Below are 25,679 nucleotides of genomic sequence, written 5' to 3' on the forward strand. Positions count from 1 at the left end.
CCTTCAAGCCAAACCTGTCTCTACCTACCCAGCCGCTGCCATAGGTGACTTGTGGGTGCACCGTGTTAGGCTGACCCTGCCAATTAGCCTCTTTGTCTAGGCCCTGGTTCAGCGAACTAGGGTAAGATGGCATGTGGGGCATACACAGCCCGTTTCACCCAGCTGGTCCCGGTTTCTCGTCCCACTCCCGCCTGGTGGGCTCCGATGGGCTCGACTCGCCCCCCGCCCCCATTCCCCGCCCCCATTCCCCGCCTCGTCTCCAGCCCGGGTTTTCTATGCAACGCCGCCTTGCAGCCATGCAAAGGGGAGGGTTTTCCCCCTCCTCTTCCCGGCACAGTGAAAGCGGATGGCTCCAACCGCGGCAGCTGGAGGAGCGGCGGCGATGGGAAGTCCGGACCGGGGAGCAACCCCAGCAGCACCGGGACCGGCGGCCTCCGCTGCTGCTGCTCCTCCTCCCCCTCTTCCTTCTCCTCGCCGGCGCTCCGGAAGACTTCTCGGCCGCGCTCCGCAGAGGCCACGATGACCTGATTTTCTGGGGTGCCGCTGCCGCTCTGGTCCCCCGCCCGGGTTTCTCCAGCGCACCAGCTCGGCATCCTCGGGGAGCCGAAGAGACCACGCCGCCCCGAGCGCTCCGGGGAGGAATGCGCGTCTGGCAGACGGAGCGCCATCCGGAGGGGGCTGGAGAGGGAGAAAGAAAGAGGCGAGAAGGGCCTCTTAGCAGCACCTGCGCCCCCCCACCCCCGCGCCTCCCAGCTGCTGCTGCGGCTGCGACCTACAGACTTTGAAAAAAAGAAGCGAGAAAAGCGAAGAGCATCTCCTCCAAGCGGCCGTCTCGCTGCCCTTTTGCGCTTTCTCCCTTTCGAGTTGAGTGTGGCTTTCGCTCTTTGATCGCTCCGTAGATTTTTCTCTCCGACCTTCTCTTACGTTTGGTCGGGTTACCCCCCCCCCCGCGCGTCTTTCTTTCTTTCTTTCTTTCTTTCTTTCTTTCTTTCTTTCTTTCTTTCTTTCTTTCTTTCTTTCTTTCTTTCTTTCTTTCTTTCTTTTCTTCCCTCTTGCTCTGCCGCCTAAAAGACTTCTTTCCAGGAAGGAACAAGAGCGGGTTGGCGGGCTTTCTGCTTTGGCCCCGCATCCTCAGAAGGGAAAAGGAAAAAGCATCCTTTCCTTACTTCCCTCGTCCTCCCGCCCCATAATAATAATTCAGAAGTTTGCAGATAACTCATTTCCCTACGGGAGAAACATTTCTCTCTCCTCCCCTCCCCCCGAAATAAAGTTATCCTTTTGAAATTTCTGTGCATGACCTTTTCTCTCTTCCTCTGTGCCTTGCTCCCCTCTGTCCTCTTCCTCTGCTTTTTCCTCTTGCAGCGCTGAAGAGAAAGCCTAGGAAAATGCTGCTTTGTCCCAGGGATTCCCTAGGTCAACTCTTTTATTATTGAAAAGGACCCTGAGTATTTATTCAGAATCCAGTAGCCTCCTCCTTCTCTAACCCCCTCCCCCCCCCCTTCTGCTACCCCAGGACTTTGGAATTTCATCTGAATCATTCTCTGGCAAGTAAGTCACACTGGAACACACAGCGACCATTGGGGAAGTTGGTCTTCTGCAGTGGCGAATCATTTCCAAACCACCACTCTCCCCCCACCCCCTGGAGCAAGGGGTTTGGTTTTCCCAAAGACCAGTCGCATCCAAGGGGGTCTGGAGGAGGCTGGCACAGAGAAGAGCTTTCTGGCACTGGTTCCCTGTCCCTGCGAAGGATGCTTGTATTTAACTTCCTTTCACCACTAGCTCTTCTAGAGAGCCATGACTTTCCTGTTTTCCAGCATTGCCAGCCTTTGTCTCTGGAGTGATAGCGCCAATTTAGTCTGCTTTTCCAGTTCCCTGCCACCTGCAAACACTTGTTGCTTTAAATAACCCACCTGTGCAAACTGAGGGAGACTTGCCAAGGATGCAAGAATGGGGAAGGTGTCCTCACCACCAGCTTCTTCCTCCTCTTCCTGAACCAGCCTCATTGCAGGTTATCTTCCTCCAGGTTTCCTTGCCCCTCTTCCAGTAACTGTCAAAGCAACAGCAGGTTGAGTTGTGTGTGTCCCACATTGGGAAGTTCTTGATGGCTTCTCTAAGGAGAGTGAAAGTCTTGCTGATCTTAAACTTGATTGCGGTGGCTGGCTTTGTCCTCTTCCTGGCCAAGTGCAGGCCCATTGCGGTGAAGAATGGCGATGCTTTCCATGAAATCCATCCCAGGGCAGAAGTGGCCAACTTGACAGCCCACCCAGCCAACCCCATTCAGGATGCAGTTCTGAAGCGCCTGTCACTTCTTGAGGACATTGTCTACCGGCAACTAAATGGTAGGTCTGCTGTTTCTCCTGGGGGTCCTTTCCTCCAGTAACTCTCTTGTACTTCCAATTGCTGTTTATTTTGGGTGGCTTTGTAAGAAATTACTGGGATGACTGGGTTGCATGCGGTGGAGAGCCTGGTCAAAAAGTCTACAGCTAGTGGCAAGCATGGAGAAGGTCTTGAATTCCATTACTTACCTCTCCAGTTAGAAAGATCTAGAATCAGGTAATGGGTAGTGGAAAAGACCTCTTCTTGCAACCCTGGGTGACTACTGTTGAGGAGGGCAGAAAATACTTTGATCTGGTTTAAGGCAATGCCAAATGCATTTAAGGTTGGGGCTTAGTGGTTAGCACATATTTTACAGGTAGAAGATATGAGGTAGAGAAGAGACTCTGTAAAACATTTGCTTGTTAGTATAGATAATACAGAGTTTGGATGATCAGTCCTCTGAATAGACATAACAGCTTCTCTCTGGTTGAATTCCCACAACATGCCAAACCTAGGGACTAAATTAACCCCTTTTCTGGTTTGCACAATATATTGTAGCATGAGCTAACCGAATGGGCTAGGTTTGCCCAATACATTAAGATACGCATGTCCTGACATTCTATAAATGCAATGGTTGATGTTTAATTGGTCTAGTTAAAGTTGCTGTGTGAATGTACCCCTGTATTAAAGTCTGGTGCTTTATCTTCTAAGGTTAAGATCAGACACTTTGGCTTCTTCCATGCACTCTTCAGCATACTTTAAAGCCTGAATTCTAAAGTGTGAATTCCTATATGTTGGCACCATCTGTTTTTGCAGGATGATGGTAGCTGCTCTCATTGCATTTCTCCTGTGCTGTTCTCGCACCTGGCCAACATTTGGTGGGGTCCTCTGTGCATACAATGATTCTGGTGTGTGTGTTGTGGCATGGGAAAAAAAAACAGGATGCTGCCTGTTTTACCCATGGAGCTTAAAGAAGTGTTTCTCTCCACCTTCAAAGCTCCCTATTATTTCAATTGTAACCATTGTGTTACAAGCTTTTGGGATCCAGATACCCTACAGGGTACAGTTAATAGCTAGACAATGTCATCTATAGGTAGAATCTGTTAGGAGGTAATTGCATTCTATCCCTTCACCAAGTTGGAAACAAAGGGGAAGTTAGTTTTGAGAACTGATTTACCTCTAAACTCTTCCCTCCACCAACTTCAGTATAAGGGTCTTGACTTTAGAGAGAATATTTTAAAATGCTAAACCTGCAGTCTGTCTGAGTGTGATGGGATTTAATCCTAAGTAAATACGCATTGTAATGGGCTGCAAGATTCTAAGGGGTGAATCACTGAGATTCCCATTGGCTGTTTAGCACAATTTGCTTAATCGGGTCAGGTAAAAATCGAATTGTGCATTCACATAGCCTGCTTGGATTGATTAGTTTGATTAACATTAAGCTTGGTTAAGGTTTCTACGTGTGCATATGTGGGGGAGAGAGAGATTGAATGTATTAGGTTACTTTAGCCTGTTTTGTCTTTTGGGTGAACCCCAAAAAGGGCTTATCAGGGTAAATGTGTTGTCTGAATGCAGCCATTAAATATGGATGGTGTGCCTTGTCTAGGGCCTCTTAGCACATCCTTCTGAGCTTGGAAATAAAATACAGGTAGTAAATATTAGATCAGGGGGGAGACCTTGAGTTGCTATTTCCAAATCATTGGTCATGGAAAAACTGTACTGTATAAAAGATTTGCAGCCTCCAATCACCCTTGATTTTTGAAGCCCACAGAATTTTCTTTCATTGTGCTGCTGAAATTTGGCTATTAATACTCATCCTGTTAAGTTTCAAGCAGTACAGCTCTCTACCAGTTTATGGTTGCTTTTACTATTTTAAGTTTAGAATAATATATTGACTTTGACTATTCACACACTCCAAACACATACAACCACCTGAAATCCTAACCTTGGCCAATTGTATGATGCAGTCCTGCCTAGCTAGAAAATATGGTCCTACCCATTGGGGCCCTCAGCTTGCTAATCAGTGAATACGTGGGAAAAACTGTTGCCCCCTAAGTCAAGAGAGGCATTTTAGAAGGTTTACCTATTGAGTCCTTCCTATGAAAAAGGAACAGACAAGAGTTGCCCCAAGCATCTGAGAAGTATCCCATTTGCCAATGTTCATCTTTCCAACAAGGCACAAAGAGGGCTGCATTTTTTACACCAGCATGGACCATTGGATTTCTGGTGGTTGAAATCTTGTGATCTACATCAACCACATCATACCTTGGATGTGGGAGTGCAGGACCAGATTGCTGAAAGAACTTCTTAAGTCAAAGCCATATAACCAGTCCGTGGCATTGTGATTGCATTCACCCAGGCTTTTGGTGAGGGAGAGGGAGACCCGTCACTTCATCGTGCTTGCCATCTTTTATATTTATTTTTTACTGACTTTATTGTAATTTCTCTGTTTGATTGTTTTGAGCTGCCTTGAGTCATTGAGAGTCAGGCGGCATGCAAGTTTAATAAAGAAAGTCCATTGTTCACTTTTGTTTAGTGGTGGGTTTTACTACAATTTTTCTGCAGTTTCTGAAAACAAATGAGGGTCTACTATGTTTCAGCAACATGTGAGAATTGTTGCTTCAGGAGCTGCTTCTGCTGAGTCAGAACACTGGTTCATCTGGCTTGGTATAGCCAATCTGGTGCCCTAGAATTATTTGGAACTATACAATATTGTCATTGGCCTGGATTGCTAGGACCAATGATGATTTAGCACCAAAACAACTTGAGAGCACCAGGTTGTCTACTCCTGGCCAATACCTATTGTGGGCTATCTTGAGATTCTGCTTATCACAGGTGGCAGCACCTAGCTGAACGTGGCTAAGCAGTGTTGGACCTCAGTAGTTCTTGGATGGAAGACCAAAGGAAATCTTGGACTATAGCATAAACTGGGAAGTTGAAAAAAACATGAAAGAATGCAGTGGCAAATTCCTTCCATACTGTTGCCAAGAAAACGACATGATATCACCAAGACTAGAATGTGACTTGAAGGACACTTATCTTCTAACTTTCAGATAAGGTCTTCCCTGGTTCAGTGTAGGAGCCTGTCTTTAGATCAGCTATGGTCCCTCCCCCAGCATAAATAAATGGTGGCTTGTATAATTTGCATATTGACTTCACTTATGTGGGTGAAAACACATTGTTTTGGAGAAGGGTGATCTGTTGAAGCCAGCATTGTCTTTGCTGGTGATTCTATGCAGCCACTGCTTTTATAGGAGGTGAATTGCAGAAGAGAAGGCAAGCACAGCTGAAATGGTTTGGTGAGAGTTAGAAGGTTACATACTGCATTTACCTAAATTATGTAGCATGCTGAGTGGTGCAATTCTGAGATTCAGAAGCTCATCATAATAACCCTCAGACCAGTAATAAAGATCCCTCTATTAAATTGACGGGGCATGGCTGCAAATCTATACATTGTGATCTGGCCTAAGCTCTACAGGACCCAGTGATGCTTGTTCAAGACTGTGTGGGTTGAATTTGAAAAAACCACTGAGTTTTAGATAACTACCTTCATAGCTGAATTGCAACCTTCAGCTTTTAGTTGCAAAGGCAAACCATCTCATAGAGAAGTGCCACTGTTCCAACTATTAATCTAAATTAGGATTCCCATCAAAGAAAAGGAAATAGGAATTTCATGAGTTGCCAAATGGATTTTCCCATGCTCTCATCCCCTCTATTTACATGAATCTATCAACAGTAGTAACACTTGAAAGCTTCATTATCTCCTCATCTGTCTCACAGCCAGGAGGATCTGTTAATCTCTCTAAAACTCCAGCAAGGGCATTATAGCTTCTAGTCTGCAAAAGGTTGTGGAGCTCTGTGATTTCTCTTCCCTGTTGCTGATGGACAAGCCTGCCACTACATCTTCTAGGAAGACATTCTGCATATATCATGGCCATTTTGACTTTCTAGAAAGAACAGCTTTCTACCGGTAGCTAAGGAATGGTGGCTTCAAGCTGAATACTCATAGCCATGCCAGCTATAGATAGGGGATGGACAATACTTAACTGGAACAAGAACAACAAGTAGCCTGGGTTCACACATTACTCAAAGCCAATATGTGGTTTATTTGAGACTTAGCTCATTGTATGGAGCTCATGGTTGTAGTCAGGAAACCACAGCTTATGGCTCACTCTATTGTGTTAATCCAGGCAACTGGATTGGAGTCAACAAGCCATGCTTCGGGAAGCCATGATTTAGTTTGCTGCAACCAGGCTACAATTTTTGCTCTCATCCATTCAAGATGGGATGGTCAAAGAAGTCCAGATGGCAATGATAACTATGCAGTTAAATCCTTGCCCCTTTGTATATCCACACATACAAAAAGGCAGGAGTTTGAGGGCACAGTTGTGATTGCTATCTGAACTTTTTTGACCTTCCCCTCCATGGATGCCCTCATTCTCATCTACTGACACTTTTTAAATTGTTTTTGCCACCCATCAAACATTGTCCCTGTTTGGAAGACCAGCTTCCCTTCCCTTCTTCTTGTCTGCTAAAATACCCCAGTATGGGCCAGGTTAACAGCACTGCCTTTCATGGTCTATATTAGAGCTCTTTGCCATCACCTACAGTATTTAGAACTGACCTTCTCCATCAGAACTTTTCTTTATTACAGAAGTGTAGTCTTCTCTCCATAGCAGATGACAAACATGTCTCTCTCTTCACCACCCTCTCTTTTTCTTTCCCCACAAGCTTCTGATGTTAGTATGTTATGTAAGATGCCTCAAGGCCATTGAATTAGCTGAGCTATAACTATCAAGTCAATGACCAGAAGCTTGCAGTTTCCAATTGTTTAATTAAGGCTTGAGTAGTCAGACCCCAATGATCAAGTAATTTGGATCATAAGGCTAGAGAATGAGAAAATAATAGCAAAAGTGCACCCAGGCTGTTGTAGGAAGAGATTTGGGGGTGGGGGGATGAAGAAACTTTGAGCATCAATCCTCATTGAAATGAAGTCACTGCATATTTGTAAATAAGTTAAACAAATACTCTGGCTTTTCCAAAGGCTCACCCATGAAGCTCCTGATTCCTAGGGGTATGCAAATTGGTGTGATTCGATTGTAATAATTGATTTGATTCAGATTTTCAGAATGGATTGCTTAATTAATCTGATTTGGAAAATCAATTCAGTTAGAGAATTAAAAAGCCTTTATATACATACATACACACACACATACATCCACCAAAGGCTATTGAATCACTGGACTGATTTGGAAGGATTCAGTTTGACTAAACAAGTAGATCTAAGTCAAGAATCTGATTCAAGGAAGCCAATTCAGAAGTTCTGTTGAACTGAGGTGAATTTCTGCACTGGTTTGCTAATGAACTCCTCAAATTACAGATCTCTTTTTAGTGCCACTAGGATGTTTTCTACTAAAATCTAAACAGTATCACACTTCTGAGATGTAGAGAAGGAGTTTAAAATCTGCAATGTGGGTTGGAGCATGGTTGGAAGCTATAAAGACTCAAGGTGAGAATTCTAATTAAAAAGTTGACTTAAAAAGAAACAAAGTATGTTTTTAAGTGTTCCCAACAGATTTGCAGACTGATGTGTGGATCCCTGCATGTTCTGTTGATAGCTTTTTCTTTGCAGAATTTAAAGGTAGTGCAGCTTGTGAGTTACACAATCAACACCATTGACTTTGCCTTAAAAAAAAAAAAAACTTTCTGTGAGCATAATCTTTGCTTGTACAGTGAAAGAGCTGCCCACCTAAGAGTCAAATCAGCATTTCAGGAAATGCTTGCCCAATTGTGTCTCTTCTGCATTTTCTGATCTTGCAATTTTCTTTTCTGAAGATCGGCCTGCAATTTTTGCAAAGGGGAAATAACCTTAGAAGTGTAAAGGCAAGAAAGGATCAGCTCATAACTGGTGGTTGTTCCATATTGTGGCAAATTATGAGGACACATTATTTTTTTTAAAACTGAACCTTTCTTTCCAATCTCCTGTTGAAGATAATGGAGGTGGGATTTAATGGAGGTGGAATTACTAATAGGTCTGCATCTGATTTGAACCATCCAATTGTTTCAGTTTGGATCACCAAATCAGTTTGATTGGGATCCTCAAGTCAGTACAAACCTGTGAATTACACTGGGTTATAAAAATGAATGGATTACCCAAAAGGTGTCTGAAGCAGTCCAACTTGAATTGGATGCATCCCGTTGGGCAATTTGGATTTAGTAAATTAATCTTGTTTGGATGTTCAGTCAAATTGCCTTCTAATAGAAGCCCAGGTTGAATATTCACACACTTTTACTAGCTAACTATCTCCAACACTCAGACTTGTCTGAAGATAGACGATTGATAGATAGATAGATAGATAGATAGATAGATAGATAGATAGATAGATAGATAGATAGATATTCTATTTAATAGATTCAAGTACATGAGCTTTGAATAGTTGAGTCTGTATGACTCCAAGATAGGATGCTGTATGATCTATAGCTGGTTTCCCCCCTCCCCTGGGAATCCTCCCCCATTTCAATGACTGGATAGTTGCCCTTGTGCTCCTGCTCTTTTTGAACATGGGCTGTGATATTTTCGAAGTACAAAAACTCATTTGAACTGCCCTAAGTCATGCCTGAAGAAGAAGACATTGCCAACTCCTCCCCACCCCCTGCTTTGCACCACTGCATATATTTCTATCTTGCCTTTATTTGCTTTATATTCAAAGGAGCCAATGCTCCACTCTGGAACACCATTGTTAAACCCTGGCAACCAAACAAAGCGAAGCATTAATAAAATGTCACAATTAAGTTTTTCAGGACAAAGCTGGGAACAATCTCCATTGAACTGAGGGGTGTTCACTTCTGATGGCATTGCTTCAACCTGGGAAATGTACGGGGATTTAATAAAAGATATTCAGCCTGAAATGTAGGCTTTGGCTTTTAATTAAAGTAGCAAACCATTTTTCTTGCTTTATCCTGATTATTCTTTGGCTCCCTCATTGTCCCGCTTCCTTGGGTCAGGAGATCATTGACACATACAGTCAGTGTACAGTGTTCAAAACTGTTCCAAAAGTTGGCTCTGAATCGGATGGATGGATGGATGGATGGATGGATGGATGGATGGATGGATGGATGGATGGATGGATGGATGGATGGATAGATAGACAGACAGACAGACAGACAGACAGACAGACAGACAGACAGATAAAGCGAACTGGGGATGTCTGCAGGAGATGGCAAAAAAAGTGAAGATGGCATCTGTGATGTTTTGGTAGAAGCTCTGACTGCATCATCACAGCCACCATCTTCATTTTTTGACCACACCCTGCAGATACTCCTGCATAGAGCAGAAAGGGGACCTTAAAAATGGAGATAGTGATAAGTTATTTCATTAAAACTAAATGAAATTTAATTTTTTTTTTGGCTAGCTCCAACCAACACTGGGATGGTAGCTCCAGCCATGCCACCCCACCCCCATATTCATGATCTCCCAAATATTACACATCCTTGCTCATGGCTAATTTGGCACCAGAAATAGTAAAACAACATTGCCATATTGATGGATTAGATTTAATATCCCAACTTTTCTCCAGAGCTCAGGGTAACATAGATAGTATTCCCACCCTCCTCTTTTTTCCTCAAATAAACAATCCTGTGAGGTAGGTTGGGCTGAGAGAAGGGGAGTGGCCCAAAGTTACCCAGGAAACTTTTGTTACTGATGTTGGACTTGAATCTGGGTCTCCCTGCTTCTAGACCTGTGTTTCTCAACCTTGTCAACTTTTAAGAGGTGTGGACTTCAACTCTTGGAGTTCCTCAGCCAGGGAATTCTGGATGTTGAAGTCCCCACATCTTAGTTGACAGGGTTGAGAAACACTGGTCTAGACCAATGCCTTAACCACCATGCCACACTGAGTCTCAGGCTCTAAGAGAGGGACTCACCCAAAGTCATTCAGAGACCTTTCATGACTAAAGAGGGACAAGATCCTAGGTTTCTCTATTCCTAGTTCCAACAGCTTAACCAGTACACTCTATTAGTTCTCCTTTACCAAAGTAAGCAAGATCCATCTGTTACCTTGACACTCTGGAAGACAATTATATTACTCCTGAAAATTATTCTGCTGCTATGCTCCCATGCTTCCCAACCCAGTTTGTTGTGGCCGAGGTACTCTCAGATTTCACGCAGAACAAGATGGATGTTTGGTTCATCCGAAAGGTTAAGGGCTAAACTTACCTTCTTGAATAAGGGGTGAATGGAAGAATCAACTAACATATTTAGCATCTTTTGCTATTGTGGTGATACCTAATTAGCATACTGTCTTCTGTGAGCAAGGGCAGAAATTAGTGCCCCTTACAGGTTAAACTGAAACCAGGGTTAGATTTCTTTATTTTTATTTAACACCCCTCCTTTAAGAATTAGCATTCTTCTAAAATGAGTCAGAATAATTCTATAAAAAGTAACAAAATAAATATATGTCATAAGGATGACTAAAACATAGAAAAACATGATACAAATTAAACTTTCATCAAGACACTGTAACATTAACAGCATCTGTTTAGATGTATTTATTCTTATGTAACATCCCACTTTTTCCAAAATGGTTCACAACAATCTCATTAAAAAAGCAACTAAAAATAAATAAAAATGATATGCCATAGGCATAAATAAAATAGGGGAATGAAACAACTATTTCTGTTACTTGTCTTACTGATATGCATTCTCTTTGCTTGAGATGTTCATCCTATCTTTTGCATTTTATTTATGTATGCATTGCTCCGCAGTAAGGGGTACAAAACATTTTGGAGTGAAATTGAAATATTTGAAATGGGTGCTCATGATCTTGCTGAAAGAGTGCCTTTGATATTATTGGAAGTGGGCCCAAATTGTCAGGTTCAACCCAAAGAACTCCCCAAGACAGCGCAGATACAGTTCTGTTGCGTTTATTAGCTTCCACCTCAAGACAGAATCTCTCCAGACTGATCTAACTTCCCAAGCCAGCAAGCCAAAACACCATGAATTCCTTAGGGTGGTGCCAGTCTCATCTTCTTAAACTTCCCACCATCCTGTTGAGGGCTAAGGGAATGCTTATTTCCTCGAGCGCGGCCTTCATCCAACCATTCCTTCACACAAATGGATCCATAATGAACTCGGAGCACTTCAGGTAAGGTCAGAATAGCATTGGAACACTTTTTGTGAAGTTGGCATAGCCTGTTTTCAACTCAGAACTGCTGTTGAGTTGAGTTCAAAGCATTTTGTACATGTCTGCACAGTATTCTGTGACCAATGAGACCTCCTGTTTTCAGAAAAACCTTTGGGGGTATTCCTCTCTGCCTAAATCTTTTCTCCTTTTGCAAAGCCTACTGATACCTCCATCTTGTGAGTATCCATGCACATATAATTGTTTTGCCTATGGATGTAACTACATCTGATAATATCATGGCCTCCCAAAAATCTATCCAAAAAGGTTTGCGACATACTAATCATAATATGCATGAGAAGAATGGACCTGTTTAGCTATTTTCCATTTGTTCTCAATTTTCAAGCAATACTGTCCATAAATTTCCCAGATCTGATGTGTAATGACCTTAGGCTTAAAAAGACTCCAAAGCTGATTTAGGATTTTTGAGGATTTTTTTTTTTTTTGGCTGTTTAATTTATTTATTTAATCAAATTTTGTGGCCACCTCCTTGACTATGGGTGGCTTACAAATAAAAACAATACATATATAAAAGAATACAACCAACTGGAAGAACAGAACACCAACTATAAGCCAACCATAACTGAGAGGGGGCACCACAATCACCCTGCCCCCTAGGTCTGGGAGAAGAACCAGGTCTTTAACAATTTCCTGAATGGTGTAAGAGGGGGAGTCACACAGATCTTTACAAGGGCATAGAAGGTATAGAATCCAGAAAACAGACACTCAAAATACAGGGTGGAGAATTTAGCCATCACAAGAACCGGAATGATAGAGAGGGGGAAAAAAAAACATGATTTCCTTTTGATTAGCTAAGGAATGAGGATGGTGAAGGCAGAGAGAGAGAGAGAGTAACATATATACACAAAGCAGACTGAAAAGAGCTCAAAGACAGATGAAGCCAACTCTGTAGATGTTGTAGAGGTTCCAGACTCCAGGAATAAAGAAGTTAAGTTGTCACCAAAAGGGTGATGACTATATTGCCAAAGGCATGATTTAAAAGTAACAATTGTCTTGCTGAGAGTTAAGCTATAGAGAGAAATGGTGTCAAAAATGCTTATGGGTTTTGGAACAGGAGGAGCCATTCTTTTAAAAATGTGGGCTTTTTCTCAGTTTTTGAATTTTGTGTACAATTGTAAAGACTGAGCACTATATGAGAAGAGAATCATAGCTCCTTGGACAGGAGGAACCTGGGAGTCTAAATTGATGATAGGCTGCCTTGAAAGGATTTCATTGAAAAAAACAGTCAGAATCTGTAATTTCTATTATTTAAGGCAGATTTGTAGGATCTGTTGGATTCTCAGTATTGAGATGGCTAAGCAGTTGAGTTCATACCATGGTTGTGTCTTGCTTGGATTGTTGTAGCTGCCTGTCGCCAGGCTACCTCATTTTGTCCTTTGGCCTGTATGCAGAATACTGCTCTTCATAATGCTCTGGGCCTTATAGGAGGCTTGGAGGTTAAAACCCATAAGGGTTAAACTGGGTACGTTTAACCTACAGAAGACTAGGGGGGAGGCACGTTAGCAGTCTTTCATCACTTGAAGGGTTGTCACAGGGAAGAGGTGTGGATTTATTTTTTATAGCTCCAGAGAGTAGAGGTGGGTAGAAATTTTATAAAGGAGGATTCAAACTTGAAATAAGGAGGAGGTTCCTGACCATGAGAGCTATTAAGTATCCTAGAGTCATGGTGCTTCAACACTGGAAATTTTCAAGCAATGGTTGGACAGACATTTGTCTGGGATGTTCTGAGGATTCCTGCCTTGGGGAGAAGGTTGGACTAGAAGACCTCCAACATCCCTTCCATCTCTATGATCTTGTGACTCTTGTGACTCCTATCTCTCTTTACTGTCATTGGTTGGTTGAGTATTAATGAGAGATGCCATCGTAAATTGCAGGGGTTGACACATTGTACTCTTTGTAAGTGCTCATACAATTATTTGAAAGACCTGCTGATGACTCATGAGCTTGTGCATTGGATCTAATTACTGGGATAGGACTGATTGATTTACTTGCCTATGGGAATATCCAGTTCATGGTTGAGAGGGTTATTTTTCCTCACCTGACCTTGGTTCTTCAGAATTGACTGCCTCTAGAATAACACTTGGAGTCAGCCTACTTAAAATGTTGGCCTCTATGAAACTGATATATTCTTTTAACTGTACAGGTATCCGAGGTCTTTTAGTCTATAAGCTTGTTTTTGATGGTGACTTTATAGTTCTTTGTAGTATATTATAATATTGGTTTTTTATTTTATGACTACACCCTGCTTAGTTATAGGTGCAATAGAAAAATACTTCTACTACTGTTACTACTGATCAGCTGAGCTACAGCGATAGTAAAAAAGGAGAGGTATGCACAATAAATTTCATCCTGATCAAAAATCAGTAAACTTTTGTGGTGGGTGGACACACTATAAATTTGCAGAATAATGACATGGGATGCTCTCACAAAATGGGGATCGTAAGTGATAGCTTGCCTGGTCATAAAAATTGTTACTGTGGTGGCCTTGACTAGTCAGAAAATAACTATTTACTAGAAGATGAACTGGGAAAACTTTCCCTTGTTAACTCTCATATCTCTCTACCAGTGCCCAGAATGTTCTCTGCCAACTTAAAATATCTCTTTTTTTCTGGGCAGATGGGTATGTATTCAAACAAAACATTGGATTGCAACCACCTATCATTAAAAACAAAATAAAACAAACAAAAAATAAGGATGCCAATGCAGGACTCAAAGACATTACTAGAATTAATGAAACACTGCTTCCATATTTTGTTTATATTAGATTTTTTTTTTTTTAAAGACAAGGTAAAGTCAGGTAGGACAGATGGCCTCCTGAGAAACAGTAGAGGTGCCTATGAAGGACATTGGAGCCCATGGGCTCCAGGTTGCAGACCTGCTCAAAATCTTTGCATGGGTGCTGAAGACCAGGGAGCTGTCCACAGACATCCGACAATGGACAGTGCTGAAAAGAGCCTGCCAGCAAAATATCTTAGGCCTAAATCCTAAAACTTCAAAGTTATCTAAAGATGAATCCAATGAACAGGCAGGATACCCAAAGAGAGGTAAGTACATAACTGTTGTATTGCAATGCAACTATAATTCAGTTTTAACCATGCTGTGTCATAGCAATTGCAGTATGCAATTGAGTTAGATTATAGAGTACAAGTGCATAATCTATGGAAATCCCATGTGAACCCAGAGTACATGGATGTAGATTCTACTGAATTGTCTTCAGTGGAGGGGACTGGGTGTAAGAGAAAACTGGGATTCTTAAATATACGGAGAGTTATCATTTTAATTCTATTAGATTAAAAGGCAATTACATTCATTAAACTAAAATTAACTGTAGTTTTTGTCTTAGTTATCCAAGATTTTTAGATGCACGCCTCTGCTCCTAGGCCAGATTTTAACTTCTCTGCTTTTCACTTCCCCCTGCTTCCATATTTTATTATTTCTGCATCGATTTGTGACTTTATATATAAAAGAAACAATCTCTCTAATGTTTTTCTAATGTAGAACTTTGTAGTATATGAATTAACAGTGGACTTGGATATATATAGATATCTACTTAAACAGTAGACTTGGATATCTATATCTATATATAGATATATATCCTTTTATATACTTAAAAGATATAATTTTCTCCAAGCAATTTTGCTTTATACAATGCCATGGTAGCATTTTTTTTTCTTATTACTGCTTGTAGGCCCCCCCCCGCCCCCTTTAGTGCATCTTAATATACCTAGTTTAGGAAGTGTTCAGAGAACTGCATCATGAAAATCAGGCATGTGAACATTGTAGGAGAATGTCATTTCATTTTCATTTTTTTGAAAATGAATCCTCTACGTTCTCATCTCATGAGAATCTCAATGTTCCTGGCTCAAATTTGCACAAATTTTGTTTGTCATGTTTTGATCACATACTCTGAAAGTGTTAGCAAGTCTCTTCTGAGCCAGAGAGCAGTAATTGCAATGCATCCCTAATTCAAGGATAAGAAGTTGTAACCATGTGTAGCCTCTGATCCTTTTCTTTGGCTGTTGAAACTTCCTCCAGTGGTGCTGCCTATAATTAGCAGCACTCTTTCTATGCAAATATATATTTTTCTTTACATACAGTGCTACCTTCTCACCCTTTATGTTGGATCTGTTCTTTTGAATAAGTTATAGCCTTCCAGTGCTGTGTCTCATCACATGCTAGCAAGGTTATGCTCAAAATCCTACAAGCTAGGCTTCAGCAATACATGAACCGAGAACTACCGGATGTACAAGCTGGGTTTCGAAGAGGCAGAGGAACTAGAGATCAAATCGCCAACATTCGCTGGATCATGGAGAAAGCACGACAGTTCCAGAAAAATATCTACTTCTGCTTCATTGACTATGCAAAAGCCTTTGATTGTGTGGATCACAACAAACTGTGGCAAATTCTTAAAGAGATGGGAGTACCAGACCACCTTATCTGTCTCCTGAGAAATCTGTATGCGGGCCAAGAAGCAACAGTTAGAACCGGTCATGGAACAACCGATTGGTTCAAAATAGGGAAAGGTGTACGACAAGGCTGTATACTGTCACCCTGCTTATTTAACCTATATGCAGAGTACATCATGAGAAATGCCAGGCTGGAAGAATCAGAAGCCGGAATTAAGATTGCAGGGAGAATCATCAACAACCTCAGATATGCAGACGATACCACCCTAATGGCAGAAAGTGAAGAAGAACTAAAGAGCCTCTTGATGAGGGTGAAAGAGGAGAGTGCAAAAGCTGGCTTGAAACTCAACATTAAAAAAACTAAGATCATGGCATCTGAACCCATCAATTCCTGGCAAATAGAAGGGGTAGAAATGGAAGCAGTAACAGACTTCATTTATTTGGGCTCCAAGATCACCGCAGACGGAGACTGCAGCCATGAAATTAAAAGACGCTTGCTCCTTGGGAGGAAAGCTATGGCAAGCCTAGATAGCATATTAAAAAGCAGAGATGTCACCTTGCCGACAAAGATCCGCATAGTCAAAGCTATGGTTTTTCCAGTAGTAATGTATGGCTGTGAGAGCTGGACCATAAAGAAGGCTGAGCGCCGAAGAATTGATGCCTTTGAACTGTGGTGCTGGAGAAGACTCTTGAGAGTCCCCTGGACTGCTAGGAGGTCAAACCAGTCAATCTTAAAGGAAATCAACCCTGATTGCTCATTGGAAGGATCAATAATGAAGCTCAAGCTCAGATACTTTGGTCACCTAATGCGAAGAGAGATCTCTTTGGAGAAGACCCTGATGCTGGGAAAGATTGAAGGCAAAAGGAGAAGAGGACGGCAGAGGATGAGATGGTTAGATAGCATCACTGAAGCAATGAGCATGAAACTGAGCAAACTCAGGGAGGCAGTGAAGGACAGGAAGGCCTGGCGCAATATGGTTCATGGGGTCACGAAGAGTCGGACACGACTTATCGACTAAACAACAACAACAAGCTGTGTCTCAATCATGAGTATTGTCCCCATCAACTTTTAGTGATGCTTGCCACATCATATTACTCTTCCCTCGTTAGGATCTGTAGTTCTCCAGGCTAGTTTCCTGTGTTTTGTGTATCTGAGATTTTGGATGGACCAAAACCTGGTCTCATTGTTATAATTTCCTGGGAAACTCTGAGTGCCCACCTACTTCTCCCCCGGTGTTCCGCTTTCTTGGCCCAAGTCTTTGGCAGCAAATTTGATTCTGGACTTTTACTATCTACCTCCTTATGTTCTAGTTTAATGCCCTCCTAATGAGACTAGTGAGGTACTTGCCAGACCCTTTCTTCAGGCTTTATAAGATGTAACCCCAAGAGATCCTTTATGGGAATAGCATATGACATTGTGATGGAACTCAAATCATTTCAGTGATATCATCTATGTATCCAGTTTATGCCCAAGACCCTGTTTCTCTTCTTGGGTTATGACCTTAACAAGAAAGTGATAAGCAAACTATTTATGCTCCCAGTTTCTTCACTTTCCTATCTAAGACCTTGTAGTCTCATCTTCCAAAACCTCTTCTGGTGATGTCATTCATCCCCACATTATTCAAAGGAAAGGAGAGTTGTTGGTGGATTTGAATAGTCTTGGTAACCTCAGCATTATGTCCTAGATATGGGCACCTGGAAGATCACTGAGTTCCCATGACATATTGGGTCAGCACACAGCTGCCTCAGTTCTTCTCAGCAGGGAATCACCCACCACCATTACACAACTCTTCTTTCTCAAGGTGGCTCTTGGGGTTCTTCAATCCAGGAGGAGCAAAACCTCCAGTTGTTCCTCATAAGTTTTTCCTTCCAGGTCCCTTATCATCTTAGTCATTTTCCTCTGAACATATTCCAGTTTGTCAATGTTCTTTCTAAAATACTGCACCCCAAAATGGATGTGGTACTCTAGGTTAGTCTGACCAATGCAAAATAGAGAGGAACAATGGCTTATCTTGATCGTGACATTATGCTTTTGTTGATGCAGCCTATGATTTGATTTGATTTGATTTGATTTGATTTGATTTGATTTGATTTGATTTGATTTGATTTGATTTTATTTTATTTTATTTTATTTATTTATTTATTTATTTATTTATTTATTTATTTATTTATTTATTTAAATTTAGATGACCACCCATCTCACAAAAAGTGACTCTGGGTGGTGTACATCAATTAATTAAAACAATAAATATATAAAACAGTCATAATTAAAAATATAAAAACCACAAGACACAAGAGAGAGTGAGTATTAACCACAATAATGGAGCCATCTTAAGTTTTCACTGGTCCCCTAGGACCCCCAAGCCTGATGACATAGCCAGGTCTTGAGGGACCTCCAGAACATTAACTGGGATGGAGTTAAACTCACTTCAAGGGGGAGAATAGTCCATAAGGCGGGTACCATGGCAGATAAGGCCCGCCTCCTGGGACCTGCCATGTGTAGGTTCCTAGCAGACAGGACCCACAGCATGCCTTCTCTACCAGATCTAATGGGATTTACTTTTATTTGCGGCTGCATCACGCTGTTGGCTCATTTTTAGTTTGAGATGTTCCAAGTCCCACAAACCCTTTTTTGCATGTAATGTGGCCTAGTGTAGTCTCCCCCATCTTTTGGTAGCTTTGATTGTTCCTACACAAATAAAGGACTTGGTATTTGTCCTTACTGAAATATATTTTGCCAGTTTTGCTCAATATTCCAGATTTTCAAGGTCTTCCTGAATCTTGAGACTGTCTTCTAAGGTAGGGGTTCCCAACCTGGGATGCTAGCACCCCCATGGAGTGCGAGATGGAATTTCAGGGGGTGCGACAATTTTATGCACTGAGTTAAAAGCTTATTTTTTTAAGTTCAATTTGTTTGCCCACATTAGAAATTAGACTTCTTCATCTTCAAATGCGATATTACTTTTGTAGGGGGTGCGAACATTAATCAAGCATTTCCTAGGGGTGTGGGACATAGAAAAGGTTGGAAACCACTCTTCTGAGGTATTTGCTATCCTCCCTATCTTTCTGTATTGATAATGATACATAAATAAATTGTATGTATGAATGAATGAATGAATGAATGAATGAATGAATGAATGAATAAAAATAATCATGTTTTCTAACCTCTCATTCAAGTAATTTGTAAATATGTTGAAGAGTACAGTGTCTAGAGTAGAATCATATAGCATAGCACTCAATGCATCCTTCATTCATGATGTATAGACACTATAATCTCATTGGGTACAGTTGTTCAGCTAGCTCTGTATCTATTCAATAGTAGCAAAATTCAACCAGCACTTTGCCATCTCCTCTAGTAGAATTTTATGGGAAATTTCTGTCAAATGCCTTCTTGAAGTCAAGGCACACTAGGTCTAACAAATTCCCCATGTCAGTTAAACTGGTCACTCTATCAGAAAAGAAGATTAGGTCGGTATGGCATGACTTGCTCTTGATAAATGCATCCTGGCTTCTGCCAAGTAATTTTCTAAATTTATTAACTTCAATGTATATGGCTACCCATCTCAACGTCGAGACTCTGGGTGGCGAACAGCTGTTTAAAAGCATAAAAAAACAATGACAGCCCATAAATATGTCAACAGCAGCCAAGGTAACATTTGAACCATCAACGCAACCATCCCATGGGCTTTGTCACATATTCTAACACCCATGCCTGCTGGGGATGGTCTGGGCTTCAAAGCCATATGAAAAGCCACCAGGGTTGGGGCTAATCTAATTTCTGGAGGGATGATGCTTCAAAGAGCAGGCATCATGAATGAAAAAGCTCTCTTCCTGGGTCCCACCAGATGGTACTCTTTAATAAATGGGACCTATAGCATGCCTTTCCTGCCAGATGTGATGGGATGGATAGATACAATCAGGGAGAGGCAATCCTCAACTCACCCAGCCCCATGTCATGAAAGGTTTTATAGGTAACTACTAGCACCTTGAATTGAACCCAGAAGTACACTGGCAATCAACACAGCTCTTGGAGCAGAGGTGTAAAATGTGCCAGTTGAGGAGCAGACATAACTGTCCAGGCTGCTGCATTTTGCACCAGCTGCAGCTTCTGGATGCTGTTCATGTACGGCCCCATATAAAGTGCATTGCACAACTTTGTCTTGTGTGTCAATTGTGCCCATTCCTTGATTGGGAGGCTCTGTTTGCTATTTCTCTTTTTAAAACACACACACACACACACACACACACACACACATATATATTTGAATTTAAAAAAATAAAAGACAATAAATTCAGAAAGGAAAAGAAAAATAAGGAAAGAGAGAATAGAAAGTGCAAAAGAAAAGGAAAAAGAAAGAAGAGGAAAAAATAAGAAAAAGAGAAAAATATTTAAAGAAGTGACTTCTGATCTTCATCACAAGTACAAACAAGCTTAGTAATTCTTCATCTCCTATAAGGTTGCATGCAAGTATCTCTTCTTCCATTAATCCATCCCTTATCCATGCACAAATCCATAAATCATTAACATTTCAGTCCTGATGTCAGCAAAAAGTCCATACAGGGTTCCCAGAATTTTATAGAAACATGTCTTATGTTAACCTTGGTCAAACAAACCAACTTTGTACTCCTTCCTTTTGCTTCTAGCAATCTTGATCTTTAATTCATTCAGATGTTGTCGTAGGATTTGATCCCACTTTGGTTTTTCTTTTTCCCATCTCAAAGGCTTCTTTGAGGCTTTAGCAAATCTCTTTTGTAAATCCAGTAAGGAGTCCTTATCCAGGTCATTCTCTTGGCTTATCATTTTTATTTTCACTTTGTCATCTCTGGTTATAATACAACTTTTTTTTATTTTATTTTCCAGTATTTCATCAGTTTCTTTATATTCTAATATTTCTGCATCAGATAAGGTTTGTTTCAACTCTTTATCCTGTAGATTTTCCAAGGTATGCTCTTTTGGCCTGCTTGTTATTTCTCATTTCTTGGTCCAATATTTCTCAACCGTAGCAGCTTTAAGATCTGTGGACTTCAACTCCCAGAATCCCCCAGCCAGCCATGCTGGCTGAGGAATTCTGGGAGTTCAAGTCCACAAATCCTAAAGTTGCTAAGGTTGAGGAATACTGCCTTAGTCATATCCTGGGCAGATTACTGTAATGTGATTTAGATGGGTTGTTTTGAAGGGCATCCAGAAGCTACAACTGGCTCAGAACACATCAGCATGGGTAATTATGAGCACACCTCAGTATATTCTTGTAGCACCACTACTCCATAAATTTCATTAATTCCTGACATGCTTCCAAGTGCAATTCATAGTGCTGGTTATCACCTATCCATCTGTCAGCCCTATGAGGTAGCCCAGAATCTTGAAATCCCGACAGCTTTTCTCCTTCCTATATTCTTATACCAACAAAAGTCAAGGTGAGGCTAATGTTGAGCTTCTTTCTCATGCTTTCCTGTTTTCCTGGGCTCAGCTCATATTCCTTAATGGATGCCATATTTTTTCTTTAAGGTCCTCTTCATATTCCCTACAGGACCTACTAACACTTACGGGTGAGACTGATTATTTTAACAGCACTGTGCCCGGTCTGTATGTTCAGTCATAGTATCTTCTTGCATTATTTGTCAGCAGCTGTGTTTTAGTTATGACAGCAGCAACAAAAAGGTGCAAGAAGAAATGAGGAAATTGTCAGCAGTGGGGAGGGTCACAAAACATGGTTTTTGGAGCTTATGTGGGGATGGTGTTGCCATCAAGCCTTTCTCACCACCACATGGTGGTGCAGAGATCTTTCTACCACCATCTGGGAATTCTGCATTAGTCCTTGAAGGACAAACTTTTGGTGGCCAGTTCATACTTACTGCTTTTCTGGGAGGTCAGATGTGGAGAGCAATGATGCAAAATGTGTGGACTAAGATATTTAATTCATTTTTGTTTTTGTTTTTTAAAAAAAACCTATGAAAAGTACATTTTAGGCAAGCACTACAGTTTTCTTGTGATTCCTACTTCTAAATAATGAGAAATTGGAATTCACTGTTGAGGGCAAAGTGAACATGACTCAAAGAACTTTAGGAGTCATCTGTGGCTTTGGGATATCTGGATGTCCTGTCCTGCTAAAAGCTGAAATTGCCTTCACCTTGGTGAAATTTCAACTCAAAATCTCCTAGACCATCTGTGCATCAGAGCAGTTCAAACATCAGTAGCCAGTGGGAACTCATCAGCTCATCCTGTCTATCCACTTTGTGAAATGAGAAGAGTTTAGTCATACACTGTTAGCAGCTTTACCATTCCCACAGCCTTGCAATACGGTTGGCCTTTTGACTCCCTCCCCTGCCCCCACTTTGGTCTCCATAAGACAAACTTACTTGATGGTTTTGTATTGGGGATTTTACTCTGTAATCCACTCAGAGTCACTGCGTGTGAGTTGGGCAGCCATATACATTTGTTAAATAAAATAAATAATCTGTAATCCACCACTTTCCAATTCTTCCTGCTGAATGGATGGAATGAGCTTTATTTTCTGCTGACAATGGCAGCATGCCAAGTGGTTTAATATTTTTATCAGCAATAATGTTCTATAAATGACATTTTAGTTCATTTAAAAAAGAGAGAGAAGGAAATAAATACATGAGCAGCCGTTCAAGCTTGTTATGCAGCAGTTGGGATTGTCAACTAGCTGTGCCCTGAACTTAATGTATTTTCTTAAATGACTGTCTAGACAAATGGGAATAGAATACGGCTGCTCAGGTTTCTGAAGACATGGCTTGTGTATTTAAAAATAGATAAGATGGCATTTGTTTGAACCTGTTAGAATGTTTTCAGTTTTTCAACCTGTGCATCTTTAGAATAGCTCGCTCTTGCCTGCAATTATTGGCATGTGCTAGTGGTTGAGATGTTGGACATGGACTGGGGAGATTATGGAACTTACTGAGTGGGATTGGGCCACTCAACTTTCCTCACAGAGTTGAAATACCCTTGTATAATATTTGGAGCTCATGAGAAAAGTCGAAAGATGAATTCCAATAATTAAAAAAGCCAACATATCAAACTGAACAGTCCCCTTTAGAGATGTTAAAGAACTCCACCACAAATTCCACTGTGAATATATGTGAAGTTGCCCTAGCAGAAGATCTGGGGTAGGATGAACCCTAACTAAAAGTGGAGTCCTGCTAAAATTTGTTCTTCTCTGAAACAAGTCTCAATGGAAAGGCTAGAGGAGTGGGTTGGGTGTTCCTTCTCCTCTGGTTTCAAAGTGGTCAGCAACCAATGGCCTATTAGCCACAGATGTCCCCCTTTGTGGCACCCAAGATCACAATGTCAAAATGTGGTAACAAAATGGACAAATTTCAGCAGTGTGATTTTCAGTGAATTAAGACTTAGAATGGCAGAATGAGAGTTCTAAGAGGTGAAGTCACACTAAATCCCATCCTCCACTGTCAGATTGCTCAAAAAAGGAGACTTGCCCTTGTCCAAGTGATATTATCACTGTCTTACCCGAAGGCCTTCCAGGATGAAAGGTGCAAGTGAGTTTTGACCTCCAGCCGAGAGAAAGTTGCCCACTCCTGGCTTTTTTTGTTCCCGGATCAACTCAGAAATCCAGATAAAATCAGTCTAATTGGATGATTCCATTCAAACATTTGCATCAAATCAGATTGGTTTTCTGAACTGAACTGGTGATTGAAATAGAATTTTGCATGACCAGCAATAGGCTGTTACATAATTATCCCATAATTTCAGTGGGTCTATTTTAAGGATATGAGAGGTCCATGAAGTCTATGAGCTTGACTCAGAGGAGACTCCCTATTTATTTAGAACAAGAGTGGAATGTATAGACTTTCTCAAGGATAGGCAAGTAGGCTCAAATGATGAAACATTCATTGTAAAGCCATGGCCCTTCCATACTTCATCCAATGTTGGGTAGAGCAAAAATCCAGGGTTTGTGTTACACTGTTGTGATGCATATTTCATCATTTTTCCATCATTGCCATTTGTACCAGACACTTATGGTACAATCTGTGCCCCTCCAGATGTTTCTGAACTGGAATTTCCACCCAGTGATTCACAACAATATTATTTTTTCAATCAATTATTCCAAGGCTATGATTTTCTTAAAAATCAACCAGGCATTGTGATCTTATTATAGCAGTACATCCTTGCTGTACTTATTACATTTTGTTAAAAAATATATTGTGCTGTTATTGTTTTTCTACCTAATCCCAGTTCCATCAACCCCAGTAACAATATTTGAGGAGCCCAATTCCCAGATGACAGAATGCCCCTCCACTCCAGCTTCTGGCAATAAATGTAATGGTTATTGATCCACTGTTCCAATTCAGGCATCATATTTTATCTATATATATAATGCAATAATGCAGTGTTGCAATAGGGCCTTTTTCTCCTTCCTTGTAAAAGTCTAGTGCAGAACTGGGATACTGATTTCATGTTTTGTAGACCGGCTGGATTCCTGATGCTTTGTAACAATTTTTGCACTCCCTTTGGAGGAGGAAGGATTTTTTTCCCCCATGTTGGAAGCTTGGGATTTAATTGTTCTGTTCCATGTTTGTCCAAATTGATTTGAGATCCACTTCAAGAGAAAATCTCTCCTTTTCTTTTCTGAGTCAGGCCTGTACAGTTTGTGAACCACCAAATGAAGTTCAGCTCATCAATGCCATATTGGGACATACTTGGTGGAGTAGGCAAAATCTTAGAATCCTAGAATTAGAACAGGCTATTTAGGTCACCAAGTCCATCTCTCTACTCAGTGCAAGAATCCAAATTAAAGATAGCTGTCTAGCTTCTGCTAGATTCATCACTATGCTCCAGTTCTGGTATCTGCACCTCCAAAAGAAAATTGTAGAGCTCATGTTGATTGATTGATTGATTGTGTGCCATCAAGTCATTTTCAATTTCTAATGACCACATAGATAGATTTTCTCCATAACAATCTGTCCCCAGCCAGGTCCTTCAGGTCTTCCAATGGTGCACTCATCATCACTGTAACTGAGTCTATCCACCTTGTTGCTGGTCATCCTCTTCTTCTCTTTCCTTCCATCTTTCCCAGCATTAAAGCTTTTTCCAGAGAGCTGGGTCTCTGCATAATGTGTCTGAAGTAGGATAAAGAACTGAAGTATGTATAGAAAAAGGGAAAAAGGAAATGAGCAAGAACTAAAAGAACTCTCCAAGGAGGGAGAGTTAATCCGTTTATGGTTTTTAGCTAAGAGGAGAAAAGAAACCAAGTATGAGAGTGCATGGTAGAGATGTATTAAATGGAGCATGATTTTCAGAAGAAATAGAGAAGGAATGTTGTTCCTACCCCCATCCAATTTTCTCATCATGCTAGAACATTGGAGGAGTTATCCTATGAATCTAATGGTAGTTAAGGATAAACAAAAATGTTATATTTTAAATATAACTTATAAATACCTTGTACTATGGAACTTTCAACCACAAAATGCTGAGATGGCAACCAACGTGGATGGATAAAAAGGGAATTTGGTAAAGTCATGATAAATAAAGGTTGTTAATGGTTACTAGTTAAGACGGGTAAATATTATTTAATAGGCAGTTAAGCGTGAAGATATTCTTGTGCTCATATCCTGGTTTTGGACAATTGCATCATTTTAGTTCCTTAAAGCTATCTTAAGCAGGAACATGTACACAATTCCTAAAACTCCATCTACTGTATATATGGAGGGTATAATGGAGAAGCATCTCCTTCTCACCTCAGCCCCCCCAGTCTCCTGGTAATGGGTTCTACCAACCTTT

At 41.0% G+C, this 25,679-nt stretch overlaps 1 protein-coding gene across 1 annotated transcript in view; it reads left to right on the plus strand.

Moving 5' to 3' along the window:
• The first annotated feature begins 369 nt into the window (after positions 1–369).
• The window catches only part of GALNT17 (polypeptide N-acetylgalactosaminyltransferase 17), a 233,785-nt gene continuing 208,475 nt past the window's right edge, over positions 370–25,679 (plus strand). The window contains exon 1 of the mRNA XM_088152409.1: positions 370–2,339. Coding sequence (XP_088008535.1) covers positions 2,102–2,339 — 238 coding nt within the window. The 5' untranslated portion in view covers positions 370–2,101. The remainder of the gene's footprint in view (positions 2,340–25,679) is intronic.

This window comes from Python bivittatus, unplaced genomic scaffold, assembly GCF_059951505.1.
Source record: "Python bivittatus isolate LINGU-HERP-01145 unplaced genomic scaffold, Pbiv_v1 ctg000690_np1212, whole genome shotgun sequence".
Lineage (NCBI taxonomy): Eukaryota > Metazoa > Chordata > Lepidosauria > Squamata > Pythonidae > Python > Python bivittatus.